General features: G+C 40.3%; 1 protein-coding gene across 3 annotated transcripts in view; it reads left to right on the top strand.

Moving 5' to 3' along the window:
* Window positions 1-21622, top strand: part of TXNDC16 (thioredoxin domain containing 16) — a 95042-nt gene that overhangs the window by 69921 nt on the left and 3499 nt on the right. For all 3 annotated transcript variants that reach the window (XM_036307093.1, XM_036307086.1, XM_036307077.1), the window contains 4 exons: window positions 5935-6019; window positions 7917-8055; window positions 14194-14354; window positions 17758-17948. In XM_036307093.1, the coding sequence (XP_036162986.1) occupies window positions 5935-6019; window positions 7917-8055; window positions 14194-14354; window positions 17758-17948 (576 nt within the window). The remainder of the gene's footprint in view (window positions 1-5934; window positions 6020-7916; window positions 8056-14193; window positions 14355-17757; window positions 17949-21622) is intronic.

Raw genomic sequence — 21622 nt, 5'->3', positions numbered from 1 at the left:
GGTACGCCCTTAACCTGACCAGGAATCCAACCCATGACTCTTGGACCCTTCGGTGCAGAGGCTGAGCCACACAGGCCAAGGTTTTGTTATTTTTTCTTTGTTTTTTTCCCTATATGTTGTATACTACTTTTGGTTTTATTTTCCCCAAGGGTAAAGGAGATATTTAAAACAAAAACAACTCGTATAGGAATCTATAAAATGAACCATTTCTCTTATTTTGGGAATATTCCTCTTATGGCAGTTGAGGATGCTTTTAATTTCTTCTATAGTCCTTTTCTCTATATGAGCCTTTTTGGTCTCATATTATAGGCTCATATTATCATTATCGGTAAGCTTTTTTCTCTTGATATATTTCTCTTTCAGAAATCTTTTCCATCGCAACATATCATTATGAATATTTTCAAACATATAGCAAAGTTGAAAGAATTCTACAGTGAACAATGATATACCTGGCCATTTAGATTCTACCATTAGCATTTAACTACACTTGCTTTAACATATACTTGTGTATCTATCCATCCCTCAACCCATCAATTAATTGATCTTATTTTTGATGCATTTCAAATTAATGTTTTTGCATTCAGCTTTGACACAGTGCTTACATAAATTAATTTTACTTATATAGGTCTTTATAGTGTCAGATTATAGAGTTCTTTTAATATCAAAATTTCTCTCTTCTTAAACTCCTACTCTTTATTTCTTGCTCCATAAGAATGTGTCTTTCAGTAACTTTTAAAGGAAGGGTACACATTGGGAACTTTTTCTAACCAGTAGTATTGCTTAGAATGTTATTCTCTGCCTTTGCATATGGATAGCCACTTGACTGGGTAATAAAATCCTTAGCTTTTGTGTTTTCATCACATACTCTTACCTACCATTTATCTAAAGAACCTCCCCCTTCTTATTTTCCTTTTGTTTAAGATGTATTTCAAATTATGAATGAAATCTTTTAAGGATATTTGTATGGGAAGAAGATTCCTATGTTTATCATTATATTTGTATATAATAGATATTATTAACTACTTATTAAATTTTTATTTCTAAACATTTCTTTTAAAAAATTTAAATATATATTTTAATTTACTTTTTCTATCACCATTTATTCCCCATAATTTCTTCCACCTCCCCCCAGACCCTTCCCCCCTGCAATCACTACACTGTTGTCAATGTCCATGAGTCCTTTTCCTTTTTTGCTCAATCCTTCCACGCCTGGCCCCTCCTCCTAGCTGTCAGCCTGCTCTCTTGTGTGTGAGTTTGTCACTATTTTGCTTGTTAGTTCAGTTTCTGTTTAGTACTTAATTCCCTCCAGTTTGTCTTCAAATTCTTTTATTTTTATAATGTTTTTATTGATTTTTTAGGGAGAGAGAGAAAGGGAGAGCAAGAGAAGATAGAAACATCAAGGATGAGAGAGAATAATTGATAGGCTGCCTCCTGCATGCCCCTTACTAGGATCAAGCTCATAAACTGGGCATGTGCCCTGACGGGGAATTGAACCAGCAAACTCTTAGTGCATGGCATAATGCTCAACCCACTGAGCCATGCAGACCAGGCTGTCTTCAAATTCTTTTAAATTAAAAGCTGAAGAACTTACTACAACGAAATAATAAGAATGTTAATGTGTGCTCTGGGCCTAACATCTTAGAAGCAAAATCCTAGAGGGCATAGCTTTTTAAAAAATATATTTTTATTTCATAAAGGAAGGGAGAGGAAGAGAGAGATAGAAACATCAATGATGAGAGAGAATCATTGAACGCTGCCTCCTGCACACCCTCTACTGAGGGTTGGGCCCGCAACCCAGTCATGTGCCCTTGACCAGAATCGAACCCGCGACCCTTCAGTCCACAGGCTGACGCTCTATCCACTGAGCCAAACCAGCTAGCCGTGGTTGGCAAACTGCAGCTCGCGAGCCACATGCAGCTTTTTGGCCCTTTGAGTGTGGCTCTTCCACAAAATACCACGTGTGGGTGCGCACATACAGTGCGATTGAAACTTCGTGGCCCATGCACAGAAGTCGGTATTTTGTGAAAGAGCCACACTCAAGGGGCCAAAGAGCCGCATGTGGCTCATGAGCCGCAGTTTTCTGAGCCGCAGTTTGCCGACCACTGAGCTAGGGCAAGGGCATAGCTTTTTAATTTGTGTTTTCTTTATGAAAAATTGTGAAGTGAATGAGTCTGTGTTTTACACCTTTGTCTTTCCTTTCTAATGTTTTTGCTCCCACTGTTCACTTTGTCTTCTATCTACCTCAAGTGCCTGCTGCCTGGACGTTTTCATTTATTACTCACACTGGACCTCCTTCCAAAAAAAGAATTAAGTCTTCAGATAATAAAAAGCACAAATACAATAAAATCATTAAAACAGGGATAGAGTTAAGCAATAAAACAGCAGGGATAATTGTGTAGACCATTTAGAAAACACTGCAGCTCATCATAAAACTTAACCCTCAACAACCTGGTAGCAACCAGAAACAGAAAAAACAGATAATTTTGCCATCTTATCCAGTTAGGATATTGACTCACCCATAGAGAAAACTTTTTCTTGATTGTAAATGCTGAGATCAGTATAAGGAACAGTGTACTGGATTGTATTTCTGCACAAATGATAATATAATTTACATGTAATTATATCTCAAAAGAAGTCAAAAGTGTAATGCTAAATTATAAACAGGTAGTTCTGGTGTGCCAGAATGATGTAATCTGGATATGATGCTTTTTAAAATTGATTATTTTACTGGCTTGATTATTCCAAGCCTTTTCAGTCAGGTATTAGTTCTACTTCTTTATGTGTTTTTGTTTGTCTGTTTATATTTTGCAGACATTCCCATGATAGTTGCTAGACTTTCAACATCTGTGGAATGAGAAAATGTATAACAATAAAAGGCTATTGTGTACATTTTATGTACATTTGTATTTTATTCAGAAAAGCTAACTACTGGCATTTATTGAGCACTAATTTTGTATCAGATATTAATTTATTGTTTATACAGATTCCGATCATTTGAAGACTAAAATGTTAATTCCATGAGGGCTAAAATTTGTTTTGTCCCAGGTGTATGGTATATGCCAGTCCCTCTCCTGGAAAGTTATTATTTTTAACTTTGTAGTAAATGAGTATCTGATGGGGGATATAATTAAAAACTTTGTAAATGGCCTGTTTCTCATAATTTTGCACTTCAATTTTAGAATTGAAAGAGTTATTACTATGATGATTGCCAAGTGGAAAAGTTCTAACTCCATTATTCTTTTTACATTTATTAGCTGTAAGAGCTTTTCTTTCTCATTTGTCTGTTTATCAGTGTGGACACCTGAGTTCTTATTTTATTCAGTGGGTTATGATCAGTTACTATCATTAGTTTGCTCAAATTTGGTCAGTGGGAACCCCTTCAATCTGACTCCTATGTCTTTCTGACATGTTCATTATTCTTTGAATATGCCCTTTTGGCACAAGATGTTCCCAGCCCCACTCGTGGAATTAGACATTTCTCCAAGGAGTCCAGGTTCCTTTTAAATGAGACATTGGATTTAGAAACTAAGATCTAGGGGTTAGGAGTGCTTTTAGTTAATGTTTAGTGTTCTTGTTTATTAACTCTTGCTAACAGGGTTATATATGCATATTTATATATGTACTAGAAGCCCGGTGCACAAAAATTTGTGCACTGGGGGGGGGGGGGGTAGGGTTGGTCCCTCAGCCCAACCTGTGCCCTCTCACAGTCTGGGACCCCTTGGGAGATAACCACCTCCTGGCTTAGGCCCGCTCCCCTGGTGGCAGATGGTATGCCCAATTCCGTGGTGTCTGCCCTGTCTCCCCCGGTTGCAGATGGCAGGCCCGGATCCCGCCCTGGGTTGGGCAGCTGCTCAGATTGTTCTGCCACCTGCCCCGCCCACGACGCCCTGCACACAGCAGGCCCGAATCCCACGCTTGGGCAGACTGCGGCTGGGGATCGCGCTGCCACCTGCCCTGCCCGCCGCACCCACCCCTCCCCGCACACAGCAGGCCAGGATCTCACGCTGGGGCAGCCAGTGGCTGGGGATCATGCTGCCACCAGCCCCAGTTGGGGCAGCACAGCGGGATTTGCCTGCAGTATACAAATTAGCCTCCATCTTTGTTGGCGGCTAATTTGCATATCAAGCTGATTAGCCAATGGGAGTTGTAGCGAAGTTACAGTCAATTACCATGTTTCTCTGTTATTAGGATATATTTGTGTGTGTAAATAAAACTTCAGTAAAATGTAATAGTGGAAAAAAGCAGTATTACTAAATTAATTATGCAATTAAAATATGTTTATAGTTAACACCTAAATATTGTAGGTCACCATAATATTACATCTCAAAAATATTAATAGTGGTTAAAACTTTTTTTAGATAGCTGATTATTTCCTTACTAGAGGCACATTGCATGAAGAGATTCATGCAATAGGCCTTCCCTTCCCCTGGCTGCCAGCACCGGTTTTCCTCCGACACCTGGGACCCAGGCCTTCGCTCCGGACGGAACCTTCAGTCTTTGCGGCTCTGGCTGGAGCCTTCAGTTTTCACGGCTCCGGACGGAGCCTTAGTCTTTGCTCCGTTGCTTCGCCCCTACGTATGCAAATTAACCACTATCTTTGTTGGGTTAATTTGCATACTTTCCTGTTTGACTGGTGAGCATAGTGGAGGGACGGTTAATTTACAAGTTTGTCTATTATTAGGTAAGATATTTGGGGTTGCCATATATCTGACATATGTGCAGTTTTCACCAAGGAGGGGAATATGCTAGTTACTAGCTTAGTTTTCTTATGAATCTTTTCTACTTTGGTGTAGCACAGGCTAAAAAAATATTTTCATGGATTACTAGTTTCTTATTAGAATCATGATTATAAATGAGCTCTCAATGCTGCCTACTGGTTGACTGGGCCATTCTAGTAAGTTAGCTTTCCTACAGACCATACTTCTCAATCTTGTGGAAAATATGTATCCTTTTTTAAAGAAAATAATCTTATGGTTACCCAGTGTTAACAGTATTGATGCTCGCACCCTGAATATAGTGCTGTATGCTAAGGTACAGATCTTTTGGGTTCAGCATGCCTAGACAGCTAGGTGCTTTATGACTCAAACCTTCCACCGTTGTTTTTGTATTTGAACTACTATGATCCTTTCATGCAGCAAGGGCTATCCTGGGCTATCATTTGGCCTCCATGTGGCAAGAATATCTCATTTCTATAAGTTCACCTCTGCTGTATTCTCATTAATCTGCAACTATTAATTCAGACTTGCTCTTTGGTTATTTGGTTATTAGCACAATCCAGAACATAATATTATTTATGCAAATGCATTTAGAAATTTATAGACATAAGAATTTTAATTTTGAATATCTGTATTCTAACAAATGAGAAAAAAACTGTTACACAAATTAATCAAAGTTCAGAAGTAACAAAAACAGGTTATAGAAAATAAAAAAAGAAGACATAAATCCTTCCTAATTGCAGAACCCTAACACAGACATTCTAGAGAACTAGAATTTCCAGTCTTCTATGCTTGTCTATGCAGATAGCTTCTTTTAGATTTTGTGATTATAATGTGTATATCATTTCACATACCAGCTTCTCTTTCCAAGCTCCATACAAGAAAGTTGTCTCCATTTATCCTACCTTAGAAGTAAATTTTAAAAAGCAACAAATATTTATTCAGTAAATGTGTATGATTAGAGTGCTGTAAATCTTACAAATTTAGAGTACATTTGTTTAGGGAACCATAGTTGTAGTACATCAATTTACATTTCTGTCATAATCAAATATCAAAAGAAACAGACTTATTTTAAAACTACTATGTTATATAAGATCTACACTTAAATATTTATTATAATTAATTAATAACAAAGTACTCTCTATAAATCTCTTCATCAGTTGAGTAGCACACATAATTTTAAAGATTTCTTTTTTTGGTCTTGTCTGTGTATTTTTAGCACAAGAAGATTTCACTGAAGCAGGAAAGTACCTAAAAGGATGTGTTATCACTGGAATTTATTCTGAAGAAGATGTTTTGATACTGTAAGTTTATTGGTCTTCTAATTTTAGGAAGAAGTTTACAAAATAATATATTGCTTCTCTTTACATAGTTGACAAAGAAAATAGGGCAGAAACATTACAAGTTTTAATTTTCTTCTAGGAAAATCTGGGAAGTACCATGTGGCTATTTAGTATTTTTAGATACTCTTTTACATTCAGCTAGTGCCCCCAGAGGAGCAACCTTGGATTCATATTACTTCATTTTCCTATAAAAATTGTTCTCTTTGGGTTCTGTAGCTTTTTAAAAAAAATATGTTTATTTAATTTATTTTTTTAAATGCATGCATTTAAAAAATATATTTTTATTGAGTTCAGAGAGGAAGGGAGGAGAGAGAAATAGAAACATCAATGATGAAAGAGAATCACTGATTGGCTGCCTCCTGCACGCCCCCTATTGGGGGTTGAGCCCACAATCCGGGCATGTGTCCTGACCAGTGAGTTGGTTCATGGGCGATGCTCAACCACTGAACCACACCAGCCAGGCTGTTACCTGCAGTTTTAATTTTTGCAATTGTTGTATTTTGGGGGTGTGTGTGTTGGGGGGTACTTCTTGAGTGTTTGGGTTTTGATTTGCCATATATATAAAAATCAGAGTTTTTTCAGATTTCGCCCAGAGTTTTAATTGATGCAACTATACCTGATAGTTCTACTTAATTTTAAGTTAACTGCTACCATACACTTAATTAGTATTTTTTAAAGCCACTTAAATTGCTTTATTTTAGAATTTGGGTCTCCTGTGAACTACCAAATATTTCAGTTGCTGCAGAAAGAAGGACAACTGAAAATTTGGAGATGATCACATTCTGCATAATGGCTCATTTTCAGGTGCAAGTGGAGTTAACCTCAGGAGTTTCTCTTTCTTACCTTCTCACTATGATATTCCTAATTGTTATTTCTGAGCTTAAATCTTTCATGCTGAACTGGTGACATATACTCTTAATGATTAAGCTCCTGTTCTATCCATGAAATCAGTAATTTAAAAAAAATACTGTATTCTAGATTTTTAGGAATTATGAGACCTAGTCAGTCGCCTGACACATGGACAACCGCCCACTTTTCTGCTATCTTTGTGCATTTAATCATGGCCCAAATAACTAAATCAGTCATTTTCAGGGTGTGTTTTGTTTATAACCCAACTGGTCAACTAAGAGGGTTTTGCAGGTAATCTGAAGGCTGGCCTCTCTACCAATGTGTATATTAATCTAATGCCTGTATTTTATTCTAACAGGAGTTTTTTACATGATATAAATGTGACTATATCACTGGTAATTTCACACAAAGCATTTTTTCCTATTTAATTTAGTGATTTACTTAGCAAAAGTAGTGTCAGGAGGGAGCAGGTTTGGGCTCTGTTACAGTGGAGACAGACCGTGTCTGGAGAACCTCAGTTTGAATTCTCTCTCTGCTATTTATCACCATCCAAGTACTTACTGGTTTCCTCTTCTGGAAGCTGGGGTTAACAGTGGCTGCTTTATAGGGCTGTTCTAAGGGTTAAATGAAAACTTAACTAAAAGCATCTGGTGTAGTGCCTGCAAAGAGTAGATTTCTAATAAATGCCCCTCTCCTTGCTCAGCAGTATGGTGAGCAGTCCAGAAAGTTTGAGAGCTATTCAATGTGTTCCTAATCCTGTTTAGACATTTTCTTGATGGATAAGTTTTCTAGGGAAAAAAATCTGGGCAGATTATTATCTGTTGCTTTCTTTCAATCTTGGTCGTCAAGGCTACAGAAGATAAATTTGTCTATAAATTGAGTTATTACTTCCTTGGTAGTAGGACTTCCCATTTGCTGCCTTCCACTGTGACTCCTTGTCCTCATTGTTTATGTTTTTGATGACTTGCTATTATTTAGTTGAAATTTTTAAATATATATTTCTCCATAGGTCAAATAAATATACTACAACTCTTCCAGCCCTGCTGCTTGCCAGACACAAAGAAAGCCAAGTAGAGAGCATTCCATTGGCCAACACCCATGTGCAAGAAATAGTTCAAATAATAACAAATGCATTACTGGAAACATTTGTGAGTATATTTTATAATAAGGATGTTATTTGAAATAGGGATATCTAGATGAGTTAAAGGTAGTTTATTTTAATATGTAATTTTACAGCTTTTATTGGCATATGGCATGATGTTTGTGACAGAGGATTCATTGGGTTGCTGTTTTATTGTTCACTTATTATGCATGAAGCTTCTCTAGTCCACTGCCTAAAGTTTCCATGTCTTTGGATTATTTTTATTTCTGAGGCCAGTGTGGCTGATGGCCAGTTGAAGTACTTAATCTAGGCTGAAACTTGGTATAAAGCACATGGATTCTGGAGAATCAGACTGCTCAGCTTCAAATCCTTGGCTTGATTACTTGCTGGCAGTGTGTTAACTTCTCAGTGTCTCAGTGTAAAATGTAGGTGATAGTTGCAACTGCAGAGCATTACTGTAAAGACTAAATGAGATTATTTGTGTTCAGTGTTTGGCCCCTGGTAGACATTCAACAAATGTTAGCTGATTTTTTTTTTTTTTATTCCAGAGAGGGAGGAAGGGGAAGAGAGACAGAGACAGATGTCAATGTGAGAAACATTGATTGGCTGCCTCCCATATGCACCCCGATTGAGGATTAAACCTGCAACCTGGGTTTGTGCCTTGACCAGGAATTGAAACCACCACCTTTTGGTGTATAGTACGATGCTCCAACCGAGTCACACTGGCCAGCACTAGCTGATATTTTTGTTCTTTATACAGTTTTAGAACAAAATATTGACTTATGAAAGGCCTTTTTCAATGCTTTGTATAGTAGTGGATTCAGGGGCACAAAATATGTAATACACATTTCTTGATTTCAGTTGTTTTTCTTTTGTATTAAACACTAGAGGCCCGGTGCACAAAAATTTGTGCACAGGGTGGGGGGGTCCCTTAGCCCGGGCTGTGCCCTCTTGCAGTCTAGGACCCCTTGGGGGATGACCACCTGCTGGCTTAGGCCTGCTCGCCAGGGGATTGGGCCTAAGCTGGCAATCAGACATTCCTCTGGCAGCCCGGGAGCCCTCGGGGGATGTCCACTTGCCAGCGGGGAGCAGATCTAAGCTGCAGTCGGATATCCTTAGCGCTGCTGAGGAAGCAGGAGAGGCTCCCACCACCACCGCTGTACTGGCAGGCATCAGCCGGGCTTGTAGCTGAGCAGAGCTCCATGTGGGAGCGCACTGACCACCAGAGGGCAGCTCCTGCATTGAGCGTCTGCCCTCTGGTGGTCAGTGTGTGTCATAGTGACCAGTCATTCCCAGTCTTTCTGCTGTTAGGGTCAGTTTGCATATTACCCTTTTACTATATAGGATAGAGGCCTGGTGCACAGGTGGGGGCCGGCTGGTTTGCCCTGAAGGGTGTCCCGGATCAGGGTGGGGGTCCTGCTTGGGTGCCTGGCTGGCCTGGGTGAGGGGCTGATGGCTGTTTTCAGACTGGCCACACCCCTTTCAGAGTGGAAGTCCCCACTGGTGTGCCTGGCCAGCCTGGATGAGGGGCTGATGGCTCTTTCAGGCTGGCCACCCCCCCTTTAGGGTGGGGGTCCCCACTGGTGTGCTTGGCCAGCCTGGGTGAGGGGCTGATGGCTGTTTCAGGCTGGCCACACCCCCTTTAGGGGGTGCCTGGCCAGTCTGGGTGAGGGACTGAGGGCCGTTTTCAGGCTGGCTGGCGACCGATCCCAGCCTCTCCTTGTTTTCCTTTTTTTTTTTATTCTGGGATTTATTTACCGTCTATAATTGAAACTTTGTTGCCGTCACTGAAGCTGAGAGCTGGCTCCTGCTTGCTCCAGTTCTGAGGCCACGGCCTGCTGAAAGCAGGTATCTGGGGTTTGTTTAGTTTATATAATTGAAACTTTGTTGCTTTCGGAGCTCAGAGCCGGGCCGCGGCAGGCGGGGAACCTTGGCTTCCTCCATCACTGGAGCAAGCAAGCCTCCTGCTCACTTCAGCTGCATGGCTGCCGGCTACCATCTTGGTTGGGTTAATTTGCCTATCGCACTGATTAGCCAATGGGAGGCGTAGCGAAGGTATGGTCAGTTACTATGTTTGTCTATTATTAGATAGGACTAGAGTAGTGATGGCGAACCTATGACACGCGTGTCAGAGGTGACATGCGAACTCGTTTTTTTGGTTTATTTTTCTTTGTTAAATGGCATTTAAATATATAAAATAAATATCAAAAATATAAGTCTTTGTTTTACTATGGTTGCAAATATCAAGAAATTTCTATATGTGACACGGCACCAGAGTTAAGTTAGGGTTTTTCAAAATGCTGACACGCCGAGCTCAAAAGGTTCGCCATCATTGCACTAGAGGCTCAGTGCACAAAATTTGTGCATGTGGGGGGAGTCCCTCAGCCTGGCCTGCACCCTCTCCAATCCGGGACCCCTTGGGGAACATCCCTTTCACAATCCGAGACTGCTGGCTCCTAACCGCTTACCTGCCTGCCTGCCTGATCGCTCCTAACCACTCTGCCTGCCTGCCTGATCGCCCCTAATTGCTCCCCTGCCAGCCTCATCACCCCCTAACTGCTCCCCTGCCAGCCTGATCGCCCCCTAACTGCTCCCTTGCCAGCCTGATCGCCCCTAACCACCTGTGCCTCGGCCCCCGCTACTGTGGCTTTGTCCTGAAGGACATCCAGAAGATAGTCTAATTAGCATATTACCCTTTCATTAGTATAGATAGCTAAATTATTATAAATGTATGCTTTTCTATAATTATAAAGTGGCATAAGTAGCACTTTTATCAGCTATAAATACTGAATAGATAATCTTGTTTTTATGTTGTTGTGATAATATAAATGACTACATTTTAAGTTTAAATAAATGACCATAGTCTTAATTATTAAATCTTTTTGTCACCAAATTAAAGTTACAGGTTATGATGAATCAAATTATTAATATTTTCAGGATGTGGTTTCCTAAATTATTTACTCAAGTAATAGTTTTATCTTTAATAACATGTTATTAAGTAAATATATACATATATATTTAAGATGACCCAAACTCATCCTGCACATTTTCTACCAGAGGCATGGAATCACCTATTTCTTTCTTTTATTCTAAAATACGTTTTGATTGATTTCAGAGAGAGTAGGGGAGAGGGAGAAAGAGAAATAGAAACATTAATTATGAGAGAGAATCATTGATCCGCTGCCTCCTATAAGCCCCCTACTGGGGATTGAGCCTGTAACCCAGGCATGTGTCCCAACTGAGAATCAAACTGTGACCTTCAGGTTCATTGGTCAATGCTCAACCACTGAGCCACACCAGCTGGGCTATATATTTCTTTAGCAAATACACACTGCAATATTGCTGGAATTATTATAAGCCTTTAACTATTTTTTCCAGATAATACAGAAAACTATAATGAAGAAATTTAGAATGGATCTCTTTAACCAAGTTTAAATTTGGGGATATATTATCCAAAGTTTAAAAAATTTCCAGGTGTATATATGTGTTTCATCAAGAAATAAAGATAGGCATATTGGTTTTTTAATATCTGCATAATATTCTGTTGTAATAGAACACTAATTAGTTTTCTGTAGATAAATATTTAAGTTGTCTTTAATTTGTTTTGTTTTACTCAGGGTCCATCTTTATAGATAACCTTTCCGTGTTTCCATGATATATACTTACGGTAAATTCATAGAGTTTTAGTTGCTGTTCCAAAGGGTAGACACATTTTTAAGGCTCCTGATACTTATTCCTATTTTGCCCAACAGAAGATTTGTATCATTTTACTCTTTTTTGCCTGATAGGTAAAAATTAGTATCAATTTTATTCATTAAGATTATAATTTTTAAGGCTGAGAAACTTAGGACAAACTTAACTATTAAAATATGTTTATAGCTTACGCAAACATGATAAGCCTCGGCGTTGTTCAAATTTGCAGTGTTTTGGTTTGCGGTGTTCTAAATACTGAACAGCTATAATAAAAATTATTTTGCTTTTAGTTTATGACGTTTCCGTAAATGAAAAATCTCTCAAGTGATTATTAAATTTCCTAAAGTTGTTCCATGTTGGAGGTTTAAGTCTAGAGAATGTAGTGACTTCAATACTCAGCTAGCAGCAAGTTCCTCTCCTGGTCTGCCCTTAAGTAGTAGAAAGACTTTCGTTCCTTCATCTGGATAGGAAGGAGTAGATGACCAGATAGCAGATATTTTTAATACGGCATAAAATTTTTGTTTTAGTGAACCTGATGACCAAGTAGCCTAGGTAAATAATGCCCCCAAATGAAATACATGATCCTGTATAATAAAGAGGTAATATGCAAATTAATGCTCATGCCCTCACAAGATGGCTGCCTATGACCAGGCCTGCAGGGGGTTAGTGAGGGAAGCTCAAACGACTGAAAAGCAGGCTGTGTGGAGCGACCAGGCCGGCGGGGGTCTGTGAGGGATGACCAGGCTGGCGTGGGTGCAGTTCGGAGCAACCAGGCCAGCAGGGGGGGCAGTTGGGGCAACCAGGCTGACGGGTGGGTAGTTAGGGGCAACCAGGCCAGCAGAGGGGGGCAGTTGGGGGCGATTAGGCTGGCAGCGGGGGCAGTGAGGGGCAACTAGGCCGGCGGGGGGGCAGTTGGGGGCAACCAGGCTGGCGAGGGGGGCAGTTAGGGGCAACCAGACCAGCAGAGGGAGGCAGTTGGGGGTGACCTGGCTGGCAGCAGAGGGCAGTTAGGGGCGAGCAGGCCAGCAGGGCTAGGGGGGACAGTAGGAGTGATCAGGCTGGCAGGGAGGGGGCAGTTGGGGGCGATCAGGCCAGCACACAGAGGCAGTGAGGGGTGATCAGGCAAAAGCAGGGGAGGCAGTTAGGGATGACCAGGCAGGCAGGTGAGTGATTAGTAGCCAGCAGTCCAGGATTGTGAGAGGAATGTCCAACTGGTAGTTTAGGCCTAATCCTGGGCCTAAACCAGCAGTCAGACATCCCCCAGAGTCCCGGATTGGAGAAGGTGCAGGTTTGGCTGAGAGGACCCCTCCCCCCACCCCCATGCACGAATTTCGTGCACGGGGCCTCTAGTAACTATATAAGCAATGATATATCCCACACTTTTACACTTAGATACCTTAAGTTCTTTTTATGCTTTTACTATGAGTGTGAATACCAGAACCCACACAATTATAGCCTCTTACATACTCAGATAGGTAAAGGTCACCTTCCAATGACCACATTTGATGACCTTTTCTGTTTCTCCTTAGCTTCTCAGTAGCAATTAAAACTTTGTATAAGAGAGAGGGGTGGCTGGAAGGGTAGAGAGGGGTGGGGAAAAACATAAAACTGTTAACTATGCCATTCCTTTTAAAAATTTATTCTTTTCCTTTGGCTTTTACAATTCAGTCTCTAGATACTCCTTCAACCCTCTGGCCACTCTAGAATTACATCCTCAATGCTTTTTTCTTCTTTTGTTATGTTCTTTTTTGGGGAATTTTATTCATGACCATAATTTTTTTCCCCTCAATTCTTCCCCCACCCTGAGCTGTCTGCCTGCTCTCTATCTATGAGTCTGTTTCTATTTTGTTAGTTCAGTTTGCTTATTAGATTCCACATATGAGTGAAATCATATGGTACTTTTCTTTCTGACTGGCTTAGTTCACTTAAAATAATGCTCTCCAGGTCCATCCATGCTGTCGCAAGGATAAGATTTTATTCTTTTTTTACAGCAGAGTAGTATTCCATTGTGTAAATGTACAGCTTTTTTATTATTTTAATTATGCTAAAAATCCATAATATTGAAACACAGTTAAGATTTTTATTTTAAATAATCACAAATGTTAAAAGATTATATCTTTAAAACTCAGTTTATATTTTTTCAAAAATTTTGTGTTTGATGAAAATACAAGTTTTGTTTGTCACGAGTACATTGTCTACTCTGGTCTAGATCTTAGCATAAGAAATAATTTGACATGTAAAACAGGATGCTCCTTTAAGTTCATTTATTTTCAAATTCTGTTAGTAGTTTTATTTTAAAAATAACTTTATTAAGATAAAATTGGCTTAAGAAAACACTCCTGAGATTTCTAGTTATTAGTTAGGATAGCAAATCACTTAAATGGCAATATGCTTGAATTACATTTTACAAACTAAAACTGCAAGAACGATTTGGACAGTATTTTTTATTTTATGCATCATCATTCCCATTGTTCTTTTTTTTTTTTAATAGCCGGAAATCACTGTGGAAAATCTTCCCACTTATTTAGGGCTTCAAAAACCATTACTTATTTTATTCAGTGATGGCATCATAAACCCTCAGTATCAAAAGGCAATGTTGACACTGGTAAAAGAGAAACACCTGGATTCAGTTATCCCTTGCTGGTTAAATCTGTAAGTATATTTTTAACTTTTAATATGTAAAAGGTAAAGAAAGTGTAATTATTATATTTTCGTTAGGAAGTGAAACTCTCTAAACTCTACCTTTGAAGTTAATATTTTGGGGCCAATGTACATGTCATCGTGATATTTTAATAACTAAACTCTCTCAGATGATCTAAAATGACCTTCTTTCAGATTGAATTCTGTTCTACAATAATTTTTTTCTCTGTGTTTTTTTTCAGCCTTATTGAGGTATAATAGACAAAAAAGTTGTAAGATACTTAAAGTTACATTGTGATATGTATGCATTGTGAAAAGATTTTTCCATCCAGTTAATTCTCACATCCATCACCTCACCTATTTACACACACGCACACACACACACACTGGGGGAGGGATAAGAACAAATTTAAGTTTAATCTCCTAGCAAATTTCAATTATACAATATAGTGTTATCAGTTATAGTCCCCACGTTATACATTAGAGCTTCAGACCATATTACAGCTGAATGTTTGTACCCTTTTACCAACCTCTCCCTATTTTCCTCAACTCTCAGTCTCTGGCAGTCACTTCTCTTCTGTTTCTAGGGGTTTGACTTTTTTTTTTTAGATTCCTCATGTAAGTGATACTGTGCCATATTTGTCTTTGCCTGATTTATTTCACTTGGCATAATGCCCTCAAGCTCCATCCATGTCATAGCAAATGGCAGGATTTTCTTCTTTCTCATGGCTGAATAATATTCTGTGTGTGTGTGTTGTGTGTGTGTGTGTATGCATATGTGTGTGTATATATATATATATACACACACACACACATACATACACACATATGCATATACACACACACACACATACATACATACATACTAGGGGCCCAGTGAATTCGTGCACCTTGAAAGGAACCATGGTTAGCAAGGCTGTGGTGGGCACAGGGGCGGGTCTCGGCCCATCCTCCGCGCCCTGCCCGGCCCCTCTCCTGCCACGGTCCCCAGTCCCCTGTCTGCCGGCAGCTCTGCTCCTGCTGCTGCTGCTCCCATGTGCTAACGGTGCTGGCCCTGCTCACACCCGCTGACAGCGCAGAGTGATTGGGGCCAGTGCCAGCAGTGGGTGCGAGCAGGGTGTGAGCGGGGCCAACTATGGGTGCAAGCAAGACCGGTGCCAGCAGTGGGTGCGAGAGGCGGCTGCCGGCCCCTATCGCCCCTCAGGAGCTGGGGGAGGTGGAGAAGCCCTGAGGGGCGATCGGGGCCAACAGCCACAGCTTGCACCCACTGATGGTGCCAAGAGATCGGGGCTGACGCCAGCAGCAGGTGTGAGCGCCAGGCAGGAGCAGAGAATTTTCAGTAACTACCAGAGGCTCACCCCAATGACAGCAGCCGGTGCCCTGCCTTGGTCTGGCGCCTCCGCTCACCTGCTCCACCATCCTGCTGCTGTTGACGCCCACCATATTCTGCGCATGCCCTCTGGTGGTCAGCGCACATCATAGCAACTGGTTTTTCAGTTGTTTGATTGTTCCACCATTTGGTCTATTTGCAGATTAGGGTTTCATATATATACTAGAAGCTCGGTGCACAAAACTTTGAGGGTAAAATGGTGAGGGGGGCGGTCCCTCAGCCCAACCTGTGCCCTGTCACAGTCTGGGACCCCTCGGGAGATAACCACCTGCTGGCTTAGGCCTGCTCCCCCGGTGGCAGATAGCACGCCCAATCCCGCCCCGCCCGCCCCACCAGGGCGCACACAGCACACAGCACACAGCAGGCCTGGATCCCGCACTGGGGTGGCCAGCCAGCAGCTGGGGATCGCGCTGCCGCCAGCCCCAGGTGGGGCAGCGCAGCGGGATCTGCCTGCAGTATGCAAATTAGCTACCATCTTTGTTGGTGGTTAATTTGCATATCGTGCTGATTAGTCAATGGGAGGTGTAGTGAAGGTACGGTCAATTACCATGTTTGCCTATTATTAGATAGGATACACTCACATACACACACACACAGAGTCACATACCACATTTTATTCATAATGCTGCAATGAATATGAGAATGCAGATATCTCTTTGACATCCTGTTTTTATTTATTTATTTTTTTTGGATACATACCCAGAACTGGGATTGCTGGATCATATGCTAGTCCTATTTTTTAATTATTTGAGGAACCATCATATTGTTTGCTATTGCACCAATTTACTTTCCTACCAACAGTGCACAAGGACTCCCTTTTCTCTGTATCCTCATCAACACTTGTAATCTCTTGTCTTTTTTGTAATAGCCATTCTAATGGGTGGCAGGTGATAAAGAGCTCATGGTTTTGATTTGCATTTTCCTGGTGATTAGTGATGCTGAGCATCTTTTCATGTACCTTTTGTCCTTTGTATGTCTTCTTTGCAAAAATGTTTAATTAATTCTTCTGCCCATTTTAAAATCGGATTTTTTTGTTGTTGTGTTTTATGAGTTCTTCAATTATTTTGGATCCTTTATCAGATGTGATTTTCCAATATTTTCTTCTATTCTGAAAGTTGCCATTTCATTTTGTTGGTTTCTTTTGCTGTGCAGCAGCTTTTTAGTTTGATGTAGTCCCACTTGTTTATTTTTGCTTTTGTCATACAATAAATTTTTAAAAGTAGTAATTTTTCTGATTTTAAAAGTAATGTCCCTTGAGAAAATTTTGGCAAATACAGAAAAATAAACAGGTATTTTGGCATTTTCCTTCAGTTTCTGTTTTTTTACTTTTCTATTTTTGAAATGTAGCCTAAATTTGAAAATTACAAGAATGGGGCAGTGTACATTTTTTGCTGTTGAAGAGTTCTCAAACAGTACAACCTACTGCATGATACAGAATTTTTCAGGTACTTGTAGGTATCTCAGAGTAAAATTGTATTTCCCATAATGTGGAATGTGCTGTATTAGGAAAACTAGGTATCTTAAACTTATGGTTTCCTTCTGTGAACATAATTTAAAAGATAATTTTAGTTTGAAATTAATATTTTCTCGTTGTTCCCCAAGAAGACAATTTTATTTGGAAAAAGAAGTATGTATTATAAGTATCTTGTTATTTTGTAGTTTGTAACCATTTAATTTTTGAACTGACATGTGATCAGATACTTGGCTAAACTTGGAAGGAACCTATTGATAATAAGCTGAAATTGTTAAAGCCTTTTCACTGTGCCTGTTTTTCATTAAAGCTCTCATTGGTTGCCTTTTTTCCTCCTAAGAGAAACACAGTGCCCCATCTTAAAAGAAACTTTTTAAGACTCTGATTACTAATAACATGCTTATAGACCTCATAGTTGTTAGGACATCTTTTCATAAAATAAACTTACTGGCTTGAAACTATATTTAAAGGTTAATGTTTTACAAACTATTCTTTTCATTATTTTGTTATAGAAAGAAATATTAATTATCATGTTCAATTGCTCTCTTTCGTAGAAAGAACACTCCTGTGGGGAGAGGAATTTTGCAGGTGTATTTTGAAGTTCTACCTCCCCTTCCTCTTCTTGTTGTGGTGAATCTGCATTCAGGTGGCCAAGTATTTGCATTTCCTTCAGACCAGGCTATAACTGAGCAAAATCTTTTGTTGTGGCTTAAGAAATTAGAAGACGGCCTAGAAAGTCATATCAGTAAGTTTTCTTTTTTGTTCAATACACACGATTATGTATTTTGTTTCATACATTTTTAAACTTGAACGATAGTTAAGGAATACTGGAATTAGTTGAATTGTAAATGTTTATAAGTATCCTAAATATTAATTTGCTGATAGCATGGGACAATCTCCTATGTGACAGGTATTAATACTCACAGAAAATAAGTACCATTGTATTAAATTTAGTAATTATAGCTAACATTTATGGAATGCTTACTAGGTGTCTAGCACAATGCTGAGTTATTCACATGCATTATCTCATTTAATTTTCACAAGAGTCACATAAAGTAGTAGTGCTTGTAGAAAAGTTAAGAAACTAGTTAGAAGTCATATAATTTACTAGTAAATGAGGAAGCTTGGATTCCAACCTGTCTCTTTTTTATTCCAGAGCCAGAATTTTGAACCATAAGAAAGTAGTTCTTGCCTTAGGATTTATGAGACTGGAATTATGATATGTTATAGTTTCTACTTTTCTAAAACATGTGAATTTATACTTGTGGTATAGGTGCATATATTACTTTACATACAATTATGGCAACAATAGGTCTGTTGCTATAATTTATGTATTTATTTAAATTAAATCATTATTCAGATTATTACAGTTGTTCCTCTTCTTGCCCCCCCCATAGCTCCTCTCCACCCGGTTCCCACCCCACCCTCTGCCCTTACCCTCCGCCCAATGTCCTCATCCATAGGTATACGATTTTTGTCCAGTCTCTTCCCGCACCCCCCACACCCTCCCCCCCCCCCGCCCCGAGAAGAGTCAGTCCATTCCCTTTCTATGTCCCTGATTCTATTATAATCAACAGTTCATTCTGTACATCAGATTATTTATTCACTTGATTTTTAGATTCACTTGTTGATAGATGTGTATTTGCTGTTCATATTTTGTATCTTTACCTTTTTCTTCTTCCTCCTCCTCTTAAAGAATACTTTTCAGCATTTCATATAATCCTGGTTTGGTGGTGATGAACTCCTTTAGCTTTTTCTTATCTGTGAAGCTCTTTATCTGACCTTCAATTCTGAATGATAGCTTTGCTTAATAAAGTAATCTTGGTTGTAGGTTCTTGGTATTCATCACTTTGAATATTTCTTGCCACTCCCTTCTGGCCTGCAAAGTTTCTGTTGAGAAATCAGCTGACAGAAGTATGGGTACTCCCTTGTAGGTAACTGACTGTTTTTCTCTTGCTGCTTTTAAGATTCTCTCTTTGTCTTTTGCTCTTGGCATTTTAATTATGATGTGTCTTGGTGTGGTCCTCTTTGGATTCCTTTTGTTTGGGGTACTCTGTGCTTCCTGGACTTGTAAATCTATTTGTTTCAGCACGTAGGGGAAGTTTTCTGTCATTATTTTTTCAAATAGGTTTTCAATGTCTTGCTCTCTCTATTCTTCTGGCACCCCCATAATTCGGATGTTGGTACGCTTGAAGTTGTCCCAGAGGCTCCTTACACTATCTTCATATTTTTGGATTCTTTTTTCTTTTTGTTTTTCCGGTTGGGTGCTTTTTGCTTCTTCGTATTTCAAATCTTTGACTTGTTTCTTGCGATCCTCTGGTCTGCTGTTGGAAATCTGAATAATATTCTTTATTTCAGTCAGTGTATGCTTAATTTCTAGTTGGTTCTTTTTCATATCTTCGAGGGTCTCACTAGATTTCTCGAGGGTCTCACTAAATTTATCGGCGGTTTCTAGAAAATTCTTGAAAAACCATATAACTGTGGTTTTGAACTCTATATCCTGTAGTTTACTTTCCTCCATTTCTGTCATTTGTGACCTGTTTCTTTGTCTCCGCATTTATTATGCTTCCCTGTGTTGATAGAGTGGCTTTCTGTGCTAGGTGTCCTATAGGGCCCAGTGGGTCAGCCTCCCCAATTACCTGAGGTGGACACTCTTGGTGCACCCCTTTGTGGGCTTTGTGCACAGTCTTGTTGTAGTTAAGCCTTGATTGTTGTAGATATCACTGGGAGGAATTGACCTCCAAGCCAATTGGCTGTGCGAATCAGCTGTGTCTACAGTGGGAGAACTTCTGTGCTGGAAACACCCTTCTGGGGCAAGACTTGCTTCAGTGGGGCTTTGGTGCTCACTGAGTCTGCCACTTGAGTGTATCCCTTATGGATCTGAGGAGTTGTAATCTGGATGGTCCCACTCTGACCACTGGGTACACTGGTTCTTGGATCTAAGGAGGTGCTAATTTAGCCTGTGCCGGAGGTTACGCAGCAGGAGCTATGGAGAGATCTGCAGATTCCTCTTCTTTGTTTGGGATTTGGAGGTGCCCAGATGAGGCCCAGCTGTGAAGCAATGCAAGCTTCTGTGGGGCCTTGGGCCTTCTTTTGGAAGTTCTGGGTTTCTCTGACCCAGTTGCAGTTTGTTAGGTAATTTTCAGATTGCAAAGGGCCAGGACTTTCATATGCAAAAGCCCCTGCTCGCAGCTTGTGTGGGGCGGGGTCTCAGGGAATCAACAGGGCGGAGCAAACAGCTATGGCTGCTCCTCAGTCCTACCCTAAGAGTCCCCGCGACTCAGTGTCCTGGTAATCGCTGCAAGCACCTCTGAGAGAAAGCTGCCCTCGAGTTCTGACTGATGCCAGACAGTCCAGTTTCTCCCTGTATGAGTCTGGGTCCCCAGAGACTCGCCCAGTACTGGAGTTCAGAGCAGTGGGGAGCTTGAGACTCCCTCTCGATTGAAAAATACCACTGTGTCCTCAGTTGCCAGCCTTTTCCACGTGCGCTTCCATACCTCTGCACTTTACTTCCGCACCTCCTCTGAGTCTCAGTGTGCTTTTCTCTTTCCTTCTAGTTGTAGAATTTCCACTCAGCCAGCCTTCCTGTGGTTCTGGATGATGTCCGTTTTGTCTTTTAGTTGTATTTTTGAAGTGGTTGTGCGAGGCAGCAATTTCCAGTGTTTACCTATGCCGCCATCTTAGTTTCTCCCTGTTGCTATAATTTAAGTAAGTTAATGTGTAATAACCTAGATCCTTAGTATATTGAGGAAATAGTGTGAAATTTGATATAACTAAGTCTCCTCAGGTGCTATTCACGTATTTTGTTACTTGATATAATATAAACTATCCTATATAATAAAATACTAATATGCAAATTGACTGAATGTTGGAATGACCAGTCGCTATGATGTGCACTGACCACCAGTTGGCAGATGCTAAATGCAGGAGCTGCCCCGTGGTGGTCAGTGTGCTCCCACAGGGGGAGCACCGCTCAGCCAGAAGCCAGGCTCACGGCTGCTGAGCGCAGTGGCGGTGGTGGCGGGAGCCTTTCCCACCTCCTTGGCAGCGCTAGGGATGTCTGACTGATGGATCCCAGACTGCGAGAGGGCATAGGCCGAACTGAGGGACTGCCTGCCCCCTTCATGAATTTCATGCACCAGGCCTCTAGTATTATAATAATGTTTTGACACTGTTCTGTGATAGAATTCTGAAGTAAGGGGTGTGTCTGTGTATGTGAATATATGTATATGTACACACACAAAGTTCTGATGTACAAATTCCATTTAGTGTGATATTGTCTCTTAACTAGCATGCATGGTGTGAGTATACCATTATGCATATTTGTGTATATTTAATTAGGCATTTGAATTTATTTTAAGTGTTAGTCATTGTAGCACACCTGTTCTTACCAGGTGGTCTGCTTCAGTTCTGTTAAAT

This window comes from Myotis myotis, unplaced genomic scaffold, assembly GCF_014108235.1.
Source record: "Myotis myotis isolate mMyoMyo1 unplaced genomic scaffold, mMyoMyo1.p scaffold_m19_p_1, whole genome shotgun sequence".
Taxonomy (NCBI): Eukaryota; Metazoa; Chordata; class Mammalia; order Chiroptera; family Vespertilionidae; genus Myotis; species Myotis myotis.
Note: the sequence above shows the minus strand (reverse complement) of the source record. Positions and strands in the feature narration are given on the sequence as shown.